Source organism: Juglans microcarpa x Juglans regia, chromosome 4D (assembly GCF_004785595.1).
Source record: "Juglans microcarpa x Juglans regia isolate MS1-56 chromosome 4D, Jm3101_v1.0, whole genome shotgun sequence".
Taxonomy (NCBI): Eukaryota; Viridiplantae; Streptophyta; class Magnoliopsida; order Fagales; family Juglandaceae; genus Juglans; species Juglans microcarpa x Juglans regia.
In genome coordinates this window covers 11,697,634-11,717,590 of record NC_054600.1, presented here as the reverse complement: position 1 = coordinate 11,717,590, position 19,957 = coordinate 11,697,634, and the positions used below count along the sequence as shown (strand labels likewise).

The window sequence follows — 19,957 nt, the reverse complement described above, 5'->3', positions numbered from 1 at the left end:
TAAAGTCTCTTGGAAGTTTGTAAATAAGTAAAAGAGTCTATGAATCAGAGAGAGTTTCTCGTACCTAGAAGTTGCTATTTATACCGAAAGTTTGGAGAAGGGACAAATTGTGTCTCCCCCGATAGGGTCCATATCTTTTGTACTGTTCCTTTTGTCATAGTCCTTTAATGCGGCGTGTCTCTGCGACGGTATCATTAATATGACGTGTAGCTCGGGTAGTGATGTCAGTAATGTGCCGTGGCTATCTTATTTGCTTTACCTTCGGTGGTTTATCGATATCCCCATGTAAGAGGATCAAGAGTTCTCCATCTTTGCCATTCTGGCCTGTGCAAGTTTCCATGATCGAAGTATGGCCGAGCAACGTCATGTTTGTTCATCCCATTAGCCATCATTGTTCACTTTTCCTTGTAGGTGCCTTTGCTTCATGGATAAGTTTGGACCCTAGGATTGGGTATCGAGCTGAGACCCAATGAGCTGGTGGTGTGGGAAAAATCCCCTTACAACAAGTATTATCAAGTATTTTTATATATTTTTAGATGCTTCATTCAAAAATATCATTAAAAAATAAAACACTTTTTAATTTCAAATTTTCAGATATTTTATTTAATTATTACCTAATTATTATAATTTTTTCAAACTTCTAAAATAAAATATAAAAAATAATACAATTTTTTCAAATTTTAAAATAAAAATAATATTAAAAAGTTATATTCAAACAATATTTTAATTTTATAATATTTCTATTCAATTGTTTATCTTTTCTTTCTCAAAACTGAATAGAACATTTTAATTCAAATTATTTTATTACTATTCACAAATATTATGAGATATTCTAAATATCCAAACGAGCCTAAATGCTAGTTTTGTGTCATGCACAACTATTTTACAATTATTTTATAATAAAAGTATATATTTTTTTGATTTTAAACACACTAAGTTCAAACCAATAATCAATAAAATTATATTTGATTAGCAGCACTTGTGATAAGAAAAACACCATGAAGAGTGCAAAGTCCATTTCATTCAAGCAGCACTTCATTAAAAAGCTTTTCAACCAACTTCTCACATGAAACATGTCTCAAGATTCCTCTAATGATTTGATGATTTGAATATGACATTAGATCATGCAGAAACTAGGCAGTTTTAACATAACATCTGTGTTGACTAAAACCCCACCAAGTTGACACTTGGGAGCCAAATTGTGAGTTTTGAGTTGGAGTTTGGAGTACTTCTTCCACGAAGTTCATAATTAGGAGGGGGTGCATGCAAGCAAGAAGGGGACCCCACCTGAGAGGTCCATCCACGTGCATGGCGCGTGTGTGAGCCAAGAACAAACTCGAGGAATCTCTTCTGTGTTATTTATTTATTATTTTTTACATGGCTACGACATCATGGTAATTGATAATAAAAAATCTATTCATCATTTATTTTTTTATTATTATCTCATCATGTGATAATAGAAAATAATTTTATAAATAAAATATAATAAATAGTTTTTAATTATCTATTATCACATCATATGATGATGAGAAGATGATAAATAATATTACTCAATTGATAATTATAGTAGAGCAAGACCAAAAGAGTTGGGAGTTGGGACCCAAGGGCTAAGGCGGTGTCTTGGGAGTAGAAAAATCTATTTATCATTAATTTTTTTATCATTCTTTCATCGTTTTATAATACGATATTAAATAATAATTTTATAAATGAGATAAAATAAATAATTTTTAATTATATAATATCAAATTATTAAATAATAAAAAAATAATAAAAATTAAAATGACGAGCATAATTACTTTTACAAGATCCAAGAGACCAACAACGTTGAAACGTTAAAACGTGACATCAATGTAATGCATTAATGATATTCATACAAGACATGCAAACGTTACTCCCACCGAACTTTTATATTGAATTTTTTAACGAATTGTATTTTTATTTTTTTTATAATTTTTTAATTTAATGATTAAAAAAATATTTTTTTAATAAATTTATAAATTTTACTTTTTAAAAATATTTAAAGAAAAAAATTTATACTGTACTCCTTCTCTCTCTCTAATAGATTCTCTCTCTTTCTGTCTCTCAAAAGGGAGGAATCACGTGATGGATGGGAAAGAAAGAGTAAAAAAATAAAAATAAAAAATAAAAAACACGGAGCAAACCCAAAAACGTCTCACATGATATCTACCCTGAGTAGCTCGGTCTCTCTCCGAGTCATCTCCCTCTCTCTCTCCTTGTGTGGGGGGTGGTGTCATTGTAAGAGAGGAGAACAGGAACACAGAAGAAAAATAAAGCATCTATTTATTTCTCTTTTGCATTTCTTCCACTCAGTGATTGATTTCTCAGCTCTGTGAGTCTGTAACTCTGCTTAGAGTGCGAAAGGTTGAGAGAGAGAGAGTGTGGGTCTGGGCGAGATATATATATATATATATATATAGGTTGTGAGAGCAATGCAGCAGCACCTGATGCAGATGCAGCCCATGATGGCAGCCTATTACCCCAACAACGTCACCACTGATCATATTCAACAGGTTCCTTCTTTTCCGTAACACTATACTTCTCTGGCCATTTATTGGCTCATTTTCTTTTCCACTTACTCGGATGAATACATATAGATATATATATATACATATGTGTATATATATATATATATTCATATGGGTTTATTCTAAAGCTTCTTGGGCATATGAACCGTTTGATTTTTGTTTAGTTTTAACTCGGTTTTTCTCTTTTTTCTTTCTTTCTATTTCCCTTATGGTATACTTTGTTTTTGTTTTTGGATTCATGGTTCGTCATCATCTGCTCAAGCTGGTTTCTTTGGTGCTATTTGTGGGTATATGGTATTTTGCTTGCTCTTTTTTGTATTCGGGTTATAATTTGAAGTTTGAATGAGTTTGGGTAATGGTAAATAGGTTTTCGTTTTTTTTTTTTTTTGGGTGATTGGGTTCAGGTTTGTGCTTCTTTCAGAAACTTTTATTTTACAATATCAAAATGATACATACTTGTACAAAAAGAAAAACATTATGAAAATGATATGGAAGTCTAGCTTCGAGGCAGAGATTAGTAGCCTTTGATATTACATCCTCCTATTATTTTTGGTCCAAAAAAGCATTGGATGCCCCACTATTATGACTAGAAACGGTAGGACGAAGCTTGTCTGAAAAGGAGAAATTATGACATCCTCTTATAGTATCTCACAAAGAACTGGATCTATACATGTTAATTTGTTTGTCTTTGCTTGTCCTTTAGTAACCTTATCGACTGTATTTTATGTAGGATTTAATACTGATATCTCATCATTATCTCAGTATTTTATGCTTCCTCCTGTTGCTTGTAGCCTAGTTTTAGATAGAACGCATGAGAATGATTCCGCCTTGCTTGGCAGCCAAGGATTTTTCAAAAATTTTCAACATTTTTCAACTTTTCTCATTCCGAACATTACAACTTTTATATTTCAAAATCTCAGCTTCTCATGTGGTTCAAACACAAAAATCAATACAACTTTTACAAACCCTAAAGCAAAAAATTATTTTAAAAAATTATACTCAAATAACTTTTGAACTTTATCTTTCCACTTTCACAAACTGCAATATGATATTTATTTTAAAAAATATTTTTATTCAAAATTTTCTCTCCTTTCCCAAAACCTAATCTCAAACAAATTCCCAAAATTCTAAAATATTTTCCAACATTTTTGGTAACCAAATACTTTTCTGGCTACCATCTTTCTTGCAGAGTGATGTCTTGGCTGCTTCTATTTCACTTAGATAAAGAGTGCAAAATGTTGACCGTTGAATTGGGCATTCCATTTTGTAAATTTTCTAGGATCTACATTTTTCATCCCTTTTATGGATGGATGCCTTGTAGCAATACATGGCACTTCGAAAGGTTATTCTCACATATGTAATATCTTTGATTTCACTTAATATGTGAAAAGATTTTTCATTTGGATAAGCTTTATAAATCCATAGTCGTGAGTTTAAATCATTTTGTTTAAAGCTGAACCGCCTTCATGAAATCCCTCGGTGGATTCTAATATACTAACAGGAGATTAAAACAAAGAGACGAAAGATGAGGATACTCAAGATAAAGTGACCAAATTTGAAAGGCTTGTTTGGGTAAGTTAGTAAACCTAGTTGTCTTATTTAATGTATGGATGAAAAGTGCAGCGGAAAGTGTGAGCTGTTTTAAATAATTAGGAAAATCTTGCTAAAATGGCTCATCGGCATTCTTGTTAACTTTAAATTTGCTTTTGCTGAATGTCGTACTAAAATCTTTTCCACTTGTCTTCTCCACATAATGCTGGGAAATGGGGATTTTTAGGGATGTTACAAAATTATGTAGTTGTTGAAGGTGCAAATAGATTATCTTGAAGGTTCATACCTATTAAATTTTTTTATCTTGTTAACTCCTCTGGAGTCTTTCGTGAAGCTTTATATCAAATCGTACATTTAATGGGGGTGGGGATTTTATGCAATTATACAAAAGAGTAAATCAAGGAAAGAAATATGGAAACGAATATGGACAATAAAGCTGTCCATTGACAGCCTCCCTCAAATTGATGCGGGTTGATCAATAAGCATCAATTTGCTACTTAGGAAGCAATGTCGATGACAAGTGAGAGATTTGGTGAAGATATCAACAATTTGTAGTTCGGTAGAAATGTGTGAAGAGTGATAACACGAGTTTCAAAGGCTTCACGGATAGAGTGACAATCAACTTCCATATGCTTTGTGCGCTCATGATAGATAGGATTGACTGTGATCTAAATGGCACTTGTATTATCAGTGTGTAAAGGTGTAAGATTGGTCTCAAAGAAGTCTAACTAACCTTGAAGCCAAATAATTTCAGAACAAGCAAGAGACATCGCCTGATACTCAGATTCTGTAGATGGCTTAGAATCTCTATCTTGCTTCTTACTCTTCCAGGAGATCAACACGTCACCTAACAACACGCACCAACCAGTAATGGAGTGACGTGTATTAGCACAACTAGTCCAATTAGCATTGCTATAAGCAGTATGACGAGGAGAATTGCTTGCAGGAAAGAATAAGCGACGGGCAGAAGTGCCCTGAACATAGTGTATGATCCTACCGACAACAACCAAATGAAGATGATGAGGAGTCTGAAGAAGCTGGCTGACTTGCTGTACAACAAAAAAAATTTCTGGTTTAGTAATGGTGAGATAGACAAGTCTACCCACCAATTTCCGTTATAAACTGGGATCAGCTAGTAAGTCACCCTCCTATTTGCGAAGCTTGACATTTAATTCCATGGGAGTATCGACAGAGATAGCCCCATGTAGTCCAGCTATAGCCACCAAGTAACTAGCATGCTTATATTGATTGAGTGAAATACCAGTGGGACTTCGATGCACCTCAAGACCAAGAAAATATATGAGAGACCCAAGATCTTTCATGTGAAAGGACTCTGAGAGATGAGTCTTGAGCTGGACAAGTAAAACAAAATCGGAACCAGTGATCACAATATCATCAACATAAACCAAAAGGACAACAATACCCATGTTTGATTTGCAAAGAAACAATTAAGGAGTGGTTTGGATTCAGAGATTAGTTGAGATGGGTTGAGATGGTTTGTGAATAGTAGAATAAAAGTTGAATTATTTATTATATTTTGTGTGAAAATTTGGAAAAGTTGTTTTGAAATTTGAAAAAATTGAATTGTTTATTATATTTTATGTGAAAATTTGAGAAAGTTGTAATGATGAGATGAGTTAAGATAAGTTGAGGTGGGTTTTGAATGCAAACGAGGCCTAAGTGTCATACTTGCTTTGCTTGAATGAAAATTGTAATAAAATAATTCGAAATTTATCAAATCAGGCTCTTGGAGCTTGTTTGAGACCATAAAGAGAGCGACGAAGTTTACACACATTTGAAGACAGAGAGGGAAACAATCTCGGGGTGGCTTCATATAAATACACTCTTTAAGATCTTTGTGAAGAACAACATTTTTGACATCCATTTGATGTAATGACCAATCATTGGAAGCAGCAAGAGCTAGAATCGTACGAACAATAGTCATCTTAGCCACATGAGCAAATGTCTTTTCATAATTGACACCATATTTCTGATTATTTTCAAGTGCAACAAGTCAAGCTTTGTAATGATCCAAACTTCCATCAGATCAAACCTTGACTGAGTAAACCCATTTGCAACCTAGAGGAACAATGGTGGGAGGACAAGGCTCAATGTGTGATTGACCTTTAGAGCGACAATTTCTTCCTTCATAGCTTGCACCAACAGTTATGCTTGACTGTGTGTGAGTAGCATGTGGGAATATCAAAATTGGACAATGCAGCAGTAAGAGCTGAAATAGAATGGCCAGAACTGGAAGGAAACCCATACCTATCTTGAGGTACAGACACTCGAGGAGAGCAACGTACCAAAGCCTCTGTAGGTGCTGCAATTGACTGATTTTGGAGCGAGATAGGATTAGATATCGGGTGAGCCACTGGAAGAGACGGTGGGTGGGAGCGTCTCGCATAAACAATGCTTGGTTTAAAGCGAGAGTTGACTTGATGAAGATCCGAGAACTGCTGCTCAAAGGAGGGGAGGACCATAGTAGAAGAGGAGGGCATAGGAAAGAAATATTGATTTTCAAAGAAAACATTCCTAGAAATGCGTGTACGATGTAATGTAGGATCATAGCAAACAAATCCCTTTTGACACATTATATCCTAAGAATGCACATCTAGCAGATTGAGCAGATAATTTGTCGGTCATGAAGAGGTAAGTGAACAAAACATACACAACCAAAGGTACGGAGATTATTGTAACTAGGTTGCTTAGCAAATAAGCAAAAATAGGGAGACTCCATGTGTAGGACTTGGAAAGGTAAACGATTAATCAAGTGAGTAGCAGTTTTCAGAGCCTTGACCCAAAACATGGATGGAACAGAGGATTCTAACAAGAGAGTATGTACCACATTTAGGAGATGACGATTTTTGCATTCGGCTACTCCATTCTGTTGTGGAGTAGCGGGACATGATTGTTGATGAATAATACATTTAGAAGCCAAGAATGCCTGAAACTTAGTAGAAAAATATTCACCACCAAAATTTGTGTGTAATGTTTTAATAGTAGTAGAAAATTGAGTGTCAACATACGCTAAAAACTCGGTGAAAGTACAAAAAACCTCAAATTTAGAGCAAAGAAAATAGACCTAAGTAAATCTGCTATGATCATCAATGAAAGTCACATAATATTTAAATTTTTCATGTGAACTAACCGGGAAAGGTCTCCAAACATTACTTTGGATAAGAACAAAGCAGTGAGAAGCTCTGCTAGCATGCAAAGAAAATGGAAGAATTTTGTTTTTATCAAGTTTGCAAGAATCACACTCAAGAGATAATGAAGAATGTTCTTTATTACCAAGAAAACTAGAGTGCAATATATGAGATAAGATCTGAGTATTGAGATGACCTAAACGACGATGCCACACCATACTAAGACCTGGAACATTATTACAAGCAAAAGACTTGGGCCTCGTTTGTTTTTCCTAACCTTCTCAACTCATCTCATCTTATCTAATTATTACAATTTTTTTCAAATTTTCACACAAAATAAAATAAATAATTTAATTTTTAAAATTTTAAAATAAAAATAATATTAAAAAAATATATTTTGACGATATTTTATATAATTTTCAATTTTCAATTTTTATCTCAACTGCAAAAACAAATGAGGTCTTAATAGAAGAAACTGGAGAAAGTGCTGGAACATGCAAAAGTAGTGGAAACAAGCGCCCCACTTTAGGTTCCTTTGCGATCGGCTCCCCCGTTACGTGGTCCTACACAACACAATCGTGAAAATCTAACAACATAATTGTTATCAACTAATTGATCAACAGAAATAAGATTCGTGGAAAGCTGATGAGCCAAAAACACATTAGTGAACTTAGAAGAGGCATCTTCGACAATAGCTATTGGCAAAGAATTGCCATTGGCAGCCTGAATAGCAAATTGACCAGCATAAGGCGAACATGACAGAGCAGTGAGATTTTTCGTCATGTGATTAGAGGCACCCGAGTCCATGTACCAGAGTTTAGTAGAATTGTTACTTTGGAACCTCATTGTTGATAATGCCGAAATTAGCATTTGTTACACCATTTCTGGTGTCCAGTAATTCGCTGCAGGAGGTGCAGGAACAGAGGAAGCACTTGAAGAAGAGTCATGTGCTGCAGAAGTCATTGCTGGAGGGGCAATAACAGAAATCTGAAACGCTTGGGCTTGACAATTTTGGGGCAAATACAATATTCTTTTATAATGTGACCTGTCTTCTTGCAATAAGAGCAATATTTCTTAGGACAATTGGCAGCAATATGTCCATATTTCTTGCAACAGGAATATTGCAAGTTTTTAGAATTCATAGGTGGTCCTCGTCCTTTGGCAGCATAAGCCACAGTTGCCGTCCCTAAATTGCCATGAGATTGCTCCAGAATATAGCTTGGGTACTAAGATGTTGTTTTTCGCGAAGTAACTCACCAAAACAAATATCAAGAGAGGAAACAGGAGATCTGTTTAGTAGAGAGGAGCGAACGGATTCATATTTCGGGCGTAGTTTTGTAAGAAGCTGATCACGTTGACTAGTCTCGTGAAGATTCTGAATAGTCGAAAGAGCGGCAACAGGAACATCTACTGTAACCAAATCAGTATATTCATGCCAGACGAAAAACCCACGAGATGTTGCAGCGACAACAGAGAAACTAGACCCAAGAAAACCACAAGCCGAAATTCAAACCAGAAGGGTGCTGTGAGAGTCACGATAGCACAAAAGTGCCGAAAAACACCCCAGATTAGAGTCAAAAGTCTGAGAGGTTGAGAAAGTCACGTCGGGTGCACCAAAAAACAACCCAGAGTGCGCCAAAATAGAGAAACCCACAAATCCGAGAGAAAAAATTTGAAGAGACATGGAAATTAGCAACCTGCTCTTGATACCATGTCAAAGTTTGTTAGAATGGCCAAATCCTTGGGCCTTTTGATTTCTGTTTATTATATAAACTGTACAAAAAATTCTATACATGGAAAGAAATAAGTATATGCTAATTCTATCCCTATGAGTTGACTCTGACTCATCTCACCTAATTTATCAACCTGGATGCAAAAGATAACCCTCCATTATGGTTGATTAGAAATTTGAATTCGAGGGTCTTTACCATGCCATCGCAAGAGTGCCTTATTTGTTTCTTTCTTCTAGAGGGTTGTTAAGTAAATTAACAACTATATGAATAAATTTTTAAAGGCAGATTGTTGAATTTCCATGTAAATTTAATCAAATCCAGTTTATTTTCATATCACATGAATTGGTAGAACATCTTGAAAAATTTGGTTAAATATACTCTCCAGTGTTAGCCTAGATTGTGAGACCATCTTCATTTAGTTTAGAATGCTCTTGGTGCATGCAAGTTTAGGCCTCGTTTGGATAGTGAGATGAGATGATCTGTGAATAGTAGTGAAATGGTTTGAGTTGAGATGTTTTATGGGGTTTTGGAAAAGGAGAGAAAAAATTGAATAAAAATATTATAAAGTTCAATATTTTTAGAATATAATTTTTATTTTGGGATTTGAAAAAATTGAATTATTTTGTGTTTTGTTTGGAAGTTATTAGATAATGATTAGATGAAAAAGTTAAAAATGATGAGGTGTTTTCCTAGCCAAGTGATTTTGCTCATGATTAGCTAGTGGAAGGTTAAGTCCCTCCTCCCCAAGTGATTTGCTATGAAGATTGTTTGCAAGCCTTCTTTATAAAATGTATCCACCAGCTTCTTTGCAGACGCCCATTTATTATTGTGCACATATAGCATTGTCATGTTTCCAATGTTTGATGGATTTGTTATTTCAAACTCATGTATGTAGTTGAGAAATAGATACTTTGTCTCATGATAATTGAATTAGTAATAGCACCATCATTTTTTTATGGGTTGCTTGTTTGTGTTTATTTTTCATGTCAAAATTAAGTCCCCCCAATTTTTGATAAGTAACTTCCCTATGTAAATTTATTGTTATCACGTTTTTCCTTGGAAAATTATCAGTCTGGTAAAAGTGCCCAAAACATGCTCAAGATCATTCAATTTTATACATTTAATGTTAATTTTGTCATCCAATAAAAAATTGTATTCTAGATTTTATGCACATTGTGAAGGGTTTCAGTACAATGAATGATTTTTAAATAAACAGTTATAGAAGACAAGTTGTGATATCCCCATTTTGATAAGTGATAAGGGTAGGTGGTGTATGAGATCCCACAATGCTTGGGAATAAGAAGTTCTTGCTCTTTATAATGTTTCAATGGGTCTCTAATTGTATTATTGACTAGTTATTTTAGAGTATCGGCCATGTGGTTTGAGCCTTCCATTGGAGTGTTACAAATGGTATCGGAGCTTATCTCAACCAAAAATGTAGGACTTGAGCTCTGCCACCTACGACGGACTGATAAGGGAATATAAGGGAGGGAGACTATGATACCCCATTCTGATAAGTGATTAGGGTAAGTAGTGTATGGTATCTCATATTGTTTGGGAAGACGAAGTTCTTGTTCTTTATAATGTTCTAATAGGACTCCAATTATACCATTGATTGGTCCTTTCGAAGTTTAGACCATGTGGTTTGGGCATTTCATTGGTGGTGTTACATAGGTTGCCAATTCTATTTTTTTTTTTTTTTTTCTTGATGAACACATGCTTTATGACGATGTGATAATTATTGTACAGTGAGTGAATTGTATCAAGTTGTGCTGCATGCGGTTCTTGAAAAGGCAGCACTTTACTATGAGTCATAAAAGTAGCCATTTATAATTAGAGAGTAGCTGTTTTTGCAAACTTTGGAGTTTCTAGAGGAAACAATAGATTGTGGAGGAGAGTGGCACTGGCCAGATATGGTGTAACAAAATCTCAAATGTTCACATTCCCTATGATTTAGGTCCTTGCTTAGACATCTCTAAAGAAAGCTGGTAATGCGATATCATCATTTGTTCCAAAGCTTAAGCTGATAGGAAGAGGTAGAGTTTAATCATTTATGTTATATCTAACACTCTCCCACACATGTGAGCCAGATGGTAAACTCCTTTATAAGGGGCACAAATACTAATCTTAAAGGCTGCAAGGTTTTAAATATTATTACTGGCTATCTATTTCTGACTATTATTTCTATCATTGTATTGCTTAATTGTGCCTAGCTTCATTGCTTGTAAATGCAGTATCTGGATGAGAACAAGTCGCTAATTCTGAAGATTGTTGAGAGCCAGAATTCAGGAAAACTAAGCGAGTGCGCTGAGTAAGCAGTTTTATTTTTGAGATTCCAATTTGAGAGATTTTAGTTTTGCTTGTCTTGAATGTCTTTGCATGCAACTAACCCGCCTAATAACCAAGAATCATGATCCACTGATTAATTTTGGTTTTGATGTCTCTCTTCATTTTGTACTTCTGCTGTACAATAATTCCCAAGGCTTGAGAAGTTTCTGTCACTTCTGTACCTTCATAACTTCCAGTATACTCTTTTTTAATTGCAATTTACTTAATGGGAAAAAACTCTTGTTTAGTCTTGGTAACCTAATCCGACATTTAATTCAACTTAAGATTCGATGTTCATGACCTTAACTAAATGAATGAAATGAAAATACAATTATAAAAAAAATGAATGAGATGAAATACTCCTTTAATACAAATACTCTACATTTTCTGTCATCTTTCTGCGAGAAGTCTAGTATCTCTAGTGCATTGAGATTAGTCTCTTTGGTCTATCATTAGGCGTGGTGTGCTCCTGTCAGGAATTTGTTCGTGTGCATCCTTGCTTAGTTTCTCTAGCGTCTGCTGCCAGAGTAATTCTGGTTTAACTGAGATGGTTAAAGAAAGAACATTAAAAGTATTGTAAATTTTCACTAGAATTATGAACATATTGCATGTGAAATTTATTAAGACTAGTCAAAGACCCAGCACACCCGTGAATAGTATAAGATACTTAAAAATAATACATAATTGCTCAAATTATTTTTATTTAAAAATATTTCAACGATTTTTAAGATGTTTTAAAGATGTTGATACCCTCTACCACCCAAAATGAAGAAAAATGTTGAGAAGCCCATCTTTGTGAATCCTTTCTTTTCCCTAAAAAATATCATCAAGCGAAAATTATAGCCATGTTTACTTAATCCCATCAATAACCAGTATAGCGCCAATGGTTTTTATTATTACTAGCTAATGCATAGCCATGCTTAATTACTTATCAAGAAAATAAAATGAAATGCATGGCTATGCTTAACTTGAATAAGACATGGTTGGCAATTTCCAAATTTTCTTTTTTTACTGTTTGCCTCACTTGAATACAATGCATAAAGGGTAATTTGATTATGTTTTTATTTATAGAATGCCTAAGATCTCCAAGCATGATGAGAATAATAATTGATGTAATTCATACATGATGAAACCTTTAAGCTGTCAAAATTTAGAGTTAAGAGAGGATGATATGGCTTTATAATTCATATGTGATGAGACCTTAAAGTGTTTTAATTATTCATCAAGTTACTGCTATGATCGAAGGATTGCATTAAGATCAAAAGTGCAAATCACTGACAGGAGGAACAGACCATAGTTCCAACCAACTAGGGTATAGAAGTCTATGTTTGAACTAATGGGACAGTTAATTTATTCTCTGTTCTTGCAGGAACCAAGCAAGGCTACAGCGAAACCTTATGTACTTGGCTGCAATTGCAGATTCTCAACCCCAACCCCCTACCATGCATGGTCAGGTACAAATGTCATTTCTATCCCTAACTTCTTTTATATTTTCTATGTGCTTCTTATTTGAGCATTCCTGTTACCCTTTTTTGTTCTTTTTCTTTTGTTGAAACTATAAACTTGGACCCACGTTTGATATCTTTCATATGAAATAAATAATGGGCTCGATCTGTTTCTTTCCTTTTACAACTATGTTCACAGCACTATCTATTTTTTTGATGAGTAACAAAGGGCATTTCGTGCTGAAAACATAAGCAAAGTGTTTACTGCACTATGTGTGTTTTTGAAAAGTCTGGCTAACTTATCACATTTACCAATTTCAAATTCACCTAATATGAAAAATTACTGAAAGTAATACTCTGTCCACGAATAAAGATATAGCGATTTCCAATCAGTAAGGTTCTGATTATTGAGTTAGTTTTATCATCTCTTTACTAGTTTAGTCCGTATTTGTGCTGGGAAACTTGGTAGTGGAAAATATACGCGCAAAGTGTCTTAAATCCAAGTGTAGTGAATCGTCGTGAGCCACAAATTGATCTTATACATGTAGGAAAGTAAATGGATTTGAAAGCCTTGAACTGAACTTTAAGTTAGGTTTGTTGTCCATTTAGGGAAATGAAAAGTCACCGGTGCATTTAATCTAGAAAACCAATAAAAGAAACAATAATGCTTCCCCTCTCCTTTTCTCTCCCCTTCTCTCTTTCTCCAAGTGGTAAGGTTTGAGAGCACAAGGGTGAGGACAAAGACGAGTTCCTCTTGACTTGGATATGAAAAGGGATCTGGAAATTGTGCATTGTGAAGAATCCAATCTGAGCATCTTGAAGAATCTCTTTGACCATGGAGATGAAAACGAAGATTAGTTCCTTTGGTGTGTTGGCCAATGGCAGCATCCCTCTAGGCCAATAGAATCACCATTGAAGATCAGGAAGTGTTTCTGAAAGGGAAGGTCAGTGTGTTGCAGAAGAAGACGAGATAATGCAATTTGCTATGAGTATCTCCATTTACTATCGATATAATGGTGCTTGATTCTGACATTGCTCACATGCTTGGCCTGCCTTAGTGCTACCGATCAAGAAAAAAAAAGTGCTTGGCCTGCTTTAGTGCTAACATCTTACTTCTGAGGCTAGGGTTCCCAAGTTATGAAATCTCTGTTTATTTTGCAAAGATGAAAATGGTCAGACACCTCACACCCCTTCTAGTGAGGCCAATTTTGGTTTCGACTTCTGAGCTTTCAATTTTGGTAAGTAACCACTTATTGACAGATCATCAAAATTTTTCTGTGTCTTGGTTAAGGAAAAATTCTTGGCAATAAATCTTGTACCATGTGAGAGGTACTCCTCAAAGAAGCTTTAGAAGGTATATGGGACAATGATATGATGAAAAAAATCATAAAAATAATTATAATCCCAAAACATAATGATAGGATATGTTACAATATAGACGGCATCGAGAATGAATGGACCCACTCGTGGATAGTTCAAGTGGTAAGGGCTAACTTGTGTGCATGTGCCCCATGTCATATGTTCGATTTCTCCTGGGATCAAATTGCGATTTAAGTGGGAGGCCATGGCGGTGGATTGCTGTGCTAGTCTCTCTGGGGGTTTAGGTTCCAAGGGTGAGTCCTAAGGGCTCTATCATGGGGTGGTTCCGTTGTCATAAAAAAAATGTTACAATAGAGATAATAACATTGCAGACAGTATGGAGTAGGGCTTTGCCTAGTCTTTTATTGGTATTAATAAACTTCTTTACTTATAAAAAAAAAATATATCTAGTATGGAGTAGGGGTCTTTAAACACATTCGTTGAGCATGGAGAGAATTTTCTAAATTCATTCAACATGAGGTGCAATATGGGTCTAGAATCAAGTTTATGCATGATGTATTGCGTGGAGGTTTGGCCCCGAAGGAAATCTACCCAAAACTGTATAGTATCTCTTCTTGAAGGGGAGGATTCAGTTGCAGATTTACTGAGGTTGTATAGTCCACATTGGATTATCTCTTCCATCATATTATTGTAGGATTGAGAAGTGCACTTGGTCGCTTTACTGCTCAGCTACCTGTATTCTTTGAGGATGATGGAAATCACAAGGACCAAATGGGGTGTTCCATTTGAGGAAAAAGAAGTTATGATCAAAGAATTTTATCGTGTCCTACACCCCTTGGATGTATGTTAGTTTCCCAGAAGTAAATGTCAGAACAAGGCTCCATCAAGAGTGGTGTTTCTTGTATGGATGGTGGCTCTTGGGAAGATCCCAATGTTTGATAACATGAGGAGGCAAATAATGGTGATGGATTGGTGTTGCATGTGTAAGAAGTGTGGGGAAGCCATTGACCACTTATTGGTCCACCAAGAAGTTGCTAGTGCCTTGTGGGTAGTGATCTTTCAACTTCTTGGATATAGAAAGAATGGGTAATGCCACTTTGAGTGGAGTTACTGACAGCTTGAGGAGGAACCCCGAGAGGGAGGAAACAAGGGCAAAGGCTTGGAGAGGATGGCCCCTTTGTGCTTAATGTGGAGTATTTGGAAGGAGTGTGACACCTGCAACTCAGAAGATTGTGAGCTAATGCTGCTAGAATTAAAAATCATCATGTTTAAATTAGGCCAGCTTTGCATCTTTTGGGATTTTACTATTTTGTGCTACCCAACCTTCCCTTAAGATAGACATGGTGTACATCTTATATAAAAATATCTAGTATGGAAAGAGGAAGGCTAAAGACAAGGATGTGGTGCACGTGTTGATTTCAATATTTTGGATCTTTGGGATTGAGTGGTGACCATCAGATCTGCTCCTACTTATTCTCCGCTCCTATGTTTTCTCCTTGTTCTCCTTCGTATAAACAAATTAGATGATCATTAGTTATTTCTTTATTTGTTATTTTGTTCTTTATTTTTTGTTTTTAATAAGGTAAATTTTATTCAAGGCGCAACTCAAGTACACAGTAGGAAACGCCCAATTTTAAGGATTAAAAAAAGAACACAAGCCATCAAATCCATCACCCATCGGGGTGTTACCCACTCAATCCCAGATGCAAAATATTGATGCCCACAAATTTCTAGCCACCTTGTAGTGTTCTCAAATTTAAGACTGATCAACATTTGATTTATATTTTTGTCATTATTTATAGTTGAATAGAGAATTCAGAAATTAAAATCTAAACACAATCTTAAAAAAGAAAAATTCTTGACAGTGCCTTATTTCTCCAAATATTCTTCCAAGAATCTTTCTAGAAAAAGGTTGACCATTTTGAATGTAACTAGGTGTTTCTTTTGTATACTTTCCGTGTACATGGGCTTCACCTATTACATTCATTCAATAAATCATTTTACTTATATAAAAAAAAGGTTGACCATTTTGAAGTTCGAGTTTGGTAGAAAGACTTGACCTCGATTGTCATATCATTATTGATTATTATTGTTTTGAGAAAGTATCTTCTCATTGGAAGTAGGATACTGTCACATATTTTCTGAGAGTCAAAATGGATAGAAATCCTAACTCAGAGGTCTCTTGGAACATCTGCCTAAGTTGAGGGGTAGGTCCTCAAAATTGAAAGCAGAGTGGGAAAACCATATAAGGCCTAAACACCGAAGGTATCTGGCCATTTTTACCTTATGCAAATCTTGTGGTTTGGTATTTTGATCTTCTTGAGAAGCATTGGGAGGTTGATCTTAATGTCGTTAAGGTTCTTGCAAATCTTAAGAAGGTGATCTAGTGTATGGTTTCAAAAGCTAAAAACACTCGTTTTAGTGATTGATAATAGTTAGTGTCATGTAGAGATTGTTTTGTATGGTGTACCTAGATTTTAGAGATTGCAAAACTGACTTAAATTTTGGTAATTGTTGAGGAAGTACACAAGCACCTTGAATTTGGCAAATGGGTTGTTTTGTTCCTTTTAATATTTATCAGTAGTTCCTATTCTCACCCGTGTCAATTAAAAAGGAGAAGTGCTATATCTACAAAGAGATCTAACAAAAGTAAGTTTACAAATTGACGTAACTTTATTTGATGAGTTAGATTTACTATACAGCAAAATGTGCTTTTTTTTTTTTTTTTTTGATCAGTAATACAGCGAAATGTGCTTTACAATCTAACATACTAAATCAAGCCACATCAGTTTGTACGATCCCTTTGTAAACCAAGCATTTTTCATTAAAAACTGGATGGTGTCTGGATGAAACTTGGGTCTGTATCAAATAAATTAGCCTCACCATTATTTAATACTGTTTGTTTTGTTCCACAAATTGATCAAGTAGGTCGTTGGTTTCAGTTTTTGACAATATGTTGTAAGATTCACTCTAGGTCAGGTAATCAAAGCTTAGTTGGGATTCTCAATACGGACTTCTGTGGATTACGTAGTCCCTTTAGCTCAATTTGTGCTTTTTTATATTTATATGTATTGCTTGTTCACCATTGCAATTTGCAATACATTCTTGATAGTAATAATTGCATGTTTGTGTCTCAAAAAGCTTTCAGTGCTTATTAAAGTCAGATGCCACTATCTTTCACTAACACATGTCAATGCCCTGCAGTTTCCGTCTAGTGGCATTATGCAGCCAGGAGCGCACTACATGCAGCACCAACAGGCTCCACAGATGACACCACAATCGCTCATGGCAGCACGCTCCTCCATGTTGTACAGCCAACAGCCATTTTCGGCATTGCAACAGCAGCAAGCTTTGCACAGCCAGCTTGGCATGAGCTCTAGTGGAAGTGGAGGACTTCACATGCTGCAAAATGATGCTAGTCATGCCGGAGGTAGTGGGGCACTTGGAGGGTTTCCTGATTTTGGCCGTGGATCCACCGGAGAAGGCTTGCAGGGTGGTAGTAGGGGGATGGCTGGTGGAAGCAAGCAAGATATTGGGAATGCTGGGTCTGCTGAAGGGCGAGCGGGTAGCTCTGCACGCCATGATGTTGAGGGAGGTGAGACTCTTTATCTAAAAGCTGCAGATGATGGGAACTGAAGAGGTAAGAATGAAGGACATGGTCATTGGACGTTGGTCAGCATCTGAAGTTTTAGGCGAGATAGGTGAGGAATATATATATATGTAAGGGGAAAAGAAGGAACTAACTGCTTCAAGTACCTAGTCATTTAAGCAACGGTGGCTAGGATTTAACCCCCAAACCTCTGGCATTGATGTTTTCTTAAGCGATGGGAATTGTGTATGCTGTGGTAGTATATCATGTAAATTTGTAGGTCATTGTGATGTGTTTCGTCACTAATTGTGCTCTTGTTAGCAATGTTTGAGTTCTTATGTTCTCTCGTTACATGTTATTTTAGTAATCTGAAACTTCTTCATTGATGAAGTCCTAGTCGTAGACATGCTAGATTATTCTATGTCAAGCTTAACTAGCTCATCGTTGAGGAGCTGGTATGTGGTTTCTTCCCATGATTGCATTATGTAAGCTTGCATCATGATGATTGGAGTACTATAAACTCTTGGAAATCTGATGTAAGAATATATTGCATGGATTTTGAGCTGCAGTCTTTAAAAAAGCCTTCATAAATCTGTAATTTCATCAATTTACTTACTTGGGCTTGCAAAAATCTCTTATATTTGCTAACAGAAATCTTAGTTGGCGCACACCTTGTGCACCCCTGCTGACATGGCAGGGCATTTTTGTAAAATTCGATAAAATGCAAAACAAGCTAAATGTAACTTGAGGGAGAAGACGTCTGGGACTGAAGCTTGCTTTCCCGCTCACGAATCAGCTTGTTATGACGATCAAGTTCTGAGCATCTTGTTCCGACGACTTTCTGGAACGTCTCCGCCACCGCACGTCTCTCTCACTCTTGATAATGATTTGTTGCTCCTTCATTGCGAAAATACAGTGTTGAGAAACCAAAATACCAACCTTGAGTAGCCGTAGTCTGTCTCTCTGCTGCATCCACTCTTTAACAATAAGAGAGAGGGATTTTTTTTTTTTTTTCTTTCTCAGATGCGAACTACCATGGTTGGTTGGTAGATTGATTGAAAGAGAGATATTAGAATCTTGATGAATCTGACTTTGTCTCTTTTGTGGTCCCTTGCCATGTGATTCCTGAGGTTTTAAAGTTATTAAATTCCCAAAGGGCCACAATTCCAATTTTTTTCCTTTTTCTACTTTGGCAGGCTGCAAATTTTCTACTTTAGCTACTTAATTAGTATTTGATCAATTCTAATAATTTTAGTTTTGTGTAGGACTGTTTTTTTTTTTTTTTTTTTTTTTTGGATAAAGGTTTTAGGTAATTATGCATTCAACTTTTGCTCACAGACAAAGAACAAGAAAGGGTGAAACTATTAATGAATGGATTCTTAACTTGTTTCTATTTCTCTTTTAAATTGTCTATTTATTTTCTTTTCTTGTTCTCCCCTTCTTTTTTCCTTCCATTCTCCTATTTTCAAAAGATATTAGGGTCGAATTCAAAAGATATTAACATCCACAAAGAAATACATCTTTTTTTGCCAACAGCATTTAAAAAACTCAAATCATCTCACAATACAGAAAAGATATGCTGGGGTGCTTTCCTTATTACTCAGAAAAAACATTATGGATTCTCTGTTTTTATCTTTAGCGAAGAGAAGGGGAAAAAGCATCTGAGTATGCACCGTTTCGAAGAGAAATTGGCAGCCACATGAATTTCGTGCCCAAGGAGTGCACGTAATGGACTAACTTTAACTTTTTCCATTTATATTAAGAGGGGAAGAATTCCATGAGTAAAATAAAGGCCACGTCAAATGCCTACTGAGGCTAATGAAGTACAAGCCAGCCCATAAAAAAACTGAAGCAGAAATTTAATTAAAATAAATAAGTTAAAAGACAATCATGATACTATCTTTTTAATAAGTAGTCTTCCTATTCCGAAAAGTCTGTCTCAGTCTAATTATCTCATCACTGATTTTATCTGTATACTCTCTGTCAACATATGTAGCATCATCCAGATTTCAACCACCGATTAGCATTGGAATAGGCAAGCACAAAGTCATTCTTTTTGGTTATTCCAATCAAAATGTATTCTCCTTCGTTGATTTAGCCAAAAGTTTTCTACATAATATTTTATTATTATTTTTATTTAATTTATTTTTGTCATATTTTATATTTCTACCGATTCTGTGTTAATTAATAATCATATTCGCATACTTTTATTGTTTAAACAATTATATTTTAAATGGCCATGATTTAATGCTAATAACTACAAATTTTTTATTAAACACATCTAAAATTCTATATA

The 19,957-nt window shown here is 35.3% G+C and overlaps 1 protein-coding gene across 1 annotated transcript; it reads left to right on the top strand.

Annotated features, from left to right (window-relative positions):
- The first annotated feature begins 2,191 nt into the window (after positions 1-2,191).
- On the top strand, positions 2,192-18,110 carry LOC121260751 (GRF1-interacting factor 1-like). Its single transcript, XM_041162755.1, has 4 exons — positions 2,192-2,531; positions 11,214-11,290; positions 12,677-12,761; positions 17,277-18,110. Exons 1-4 carry the CDS (start codon positions 2,451-2,453, stop codon positions 17,706-17,708), a joined length of 675 nt encoding a protein of 224 aa, XP_041018689.1. The 5' UTR covers positions 2,192-2,450; the 3' UTR covers positions 17,709-18,110.
- Positions 18,111-19,957: the final 1,847 nt, after the last annotated feature.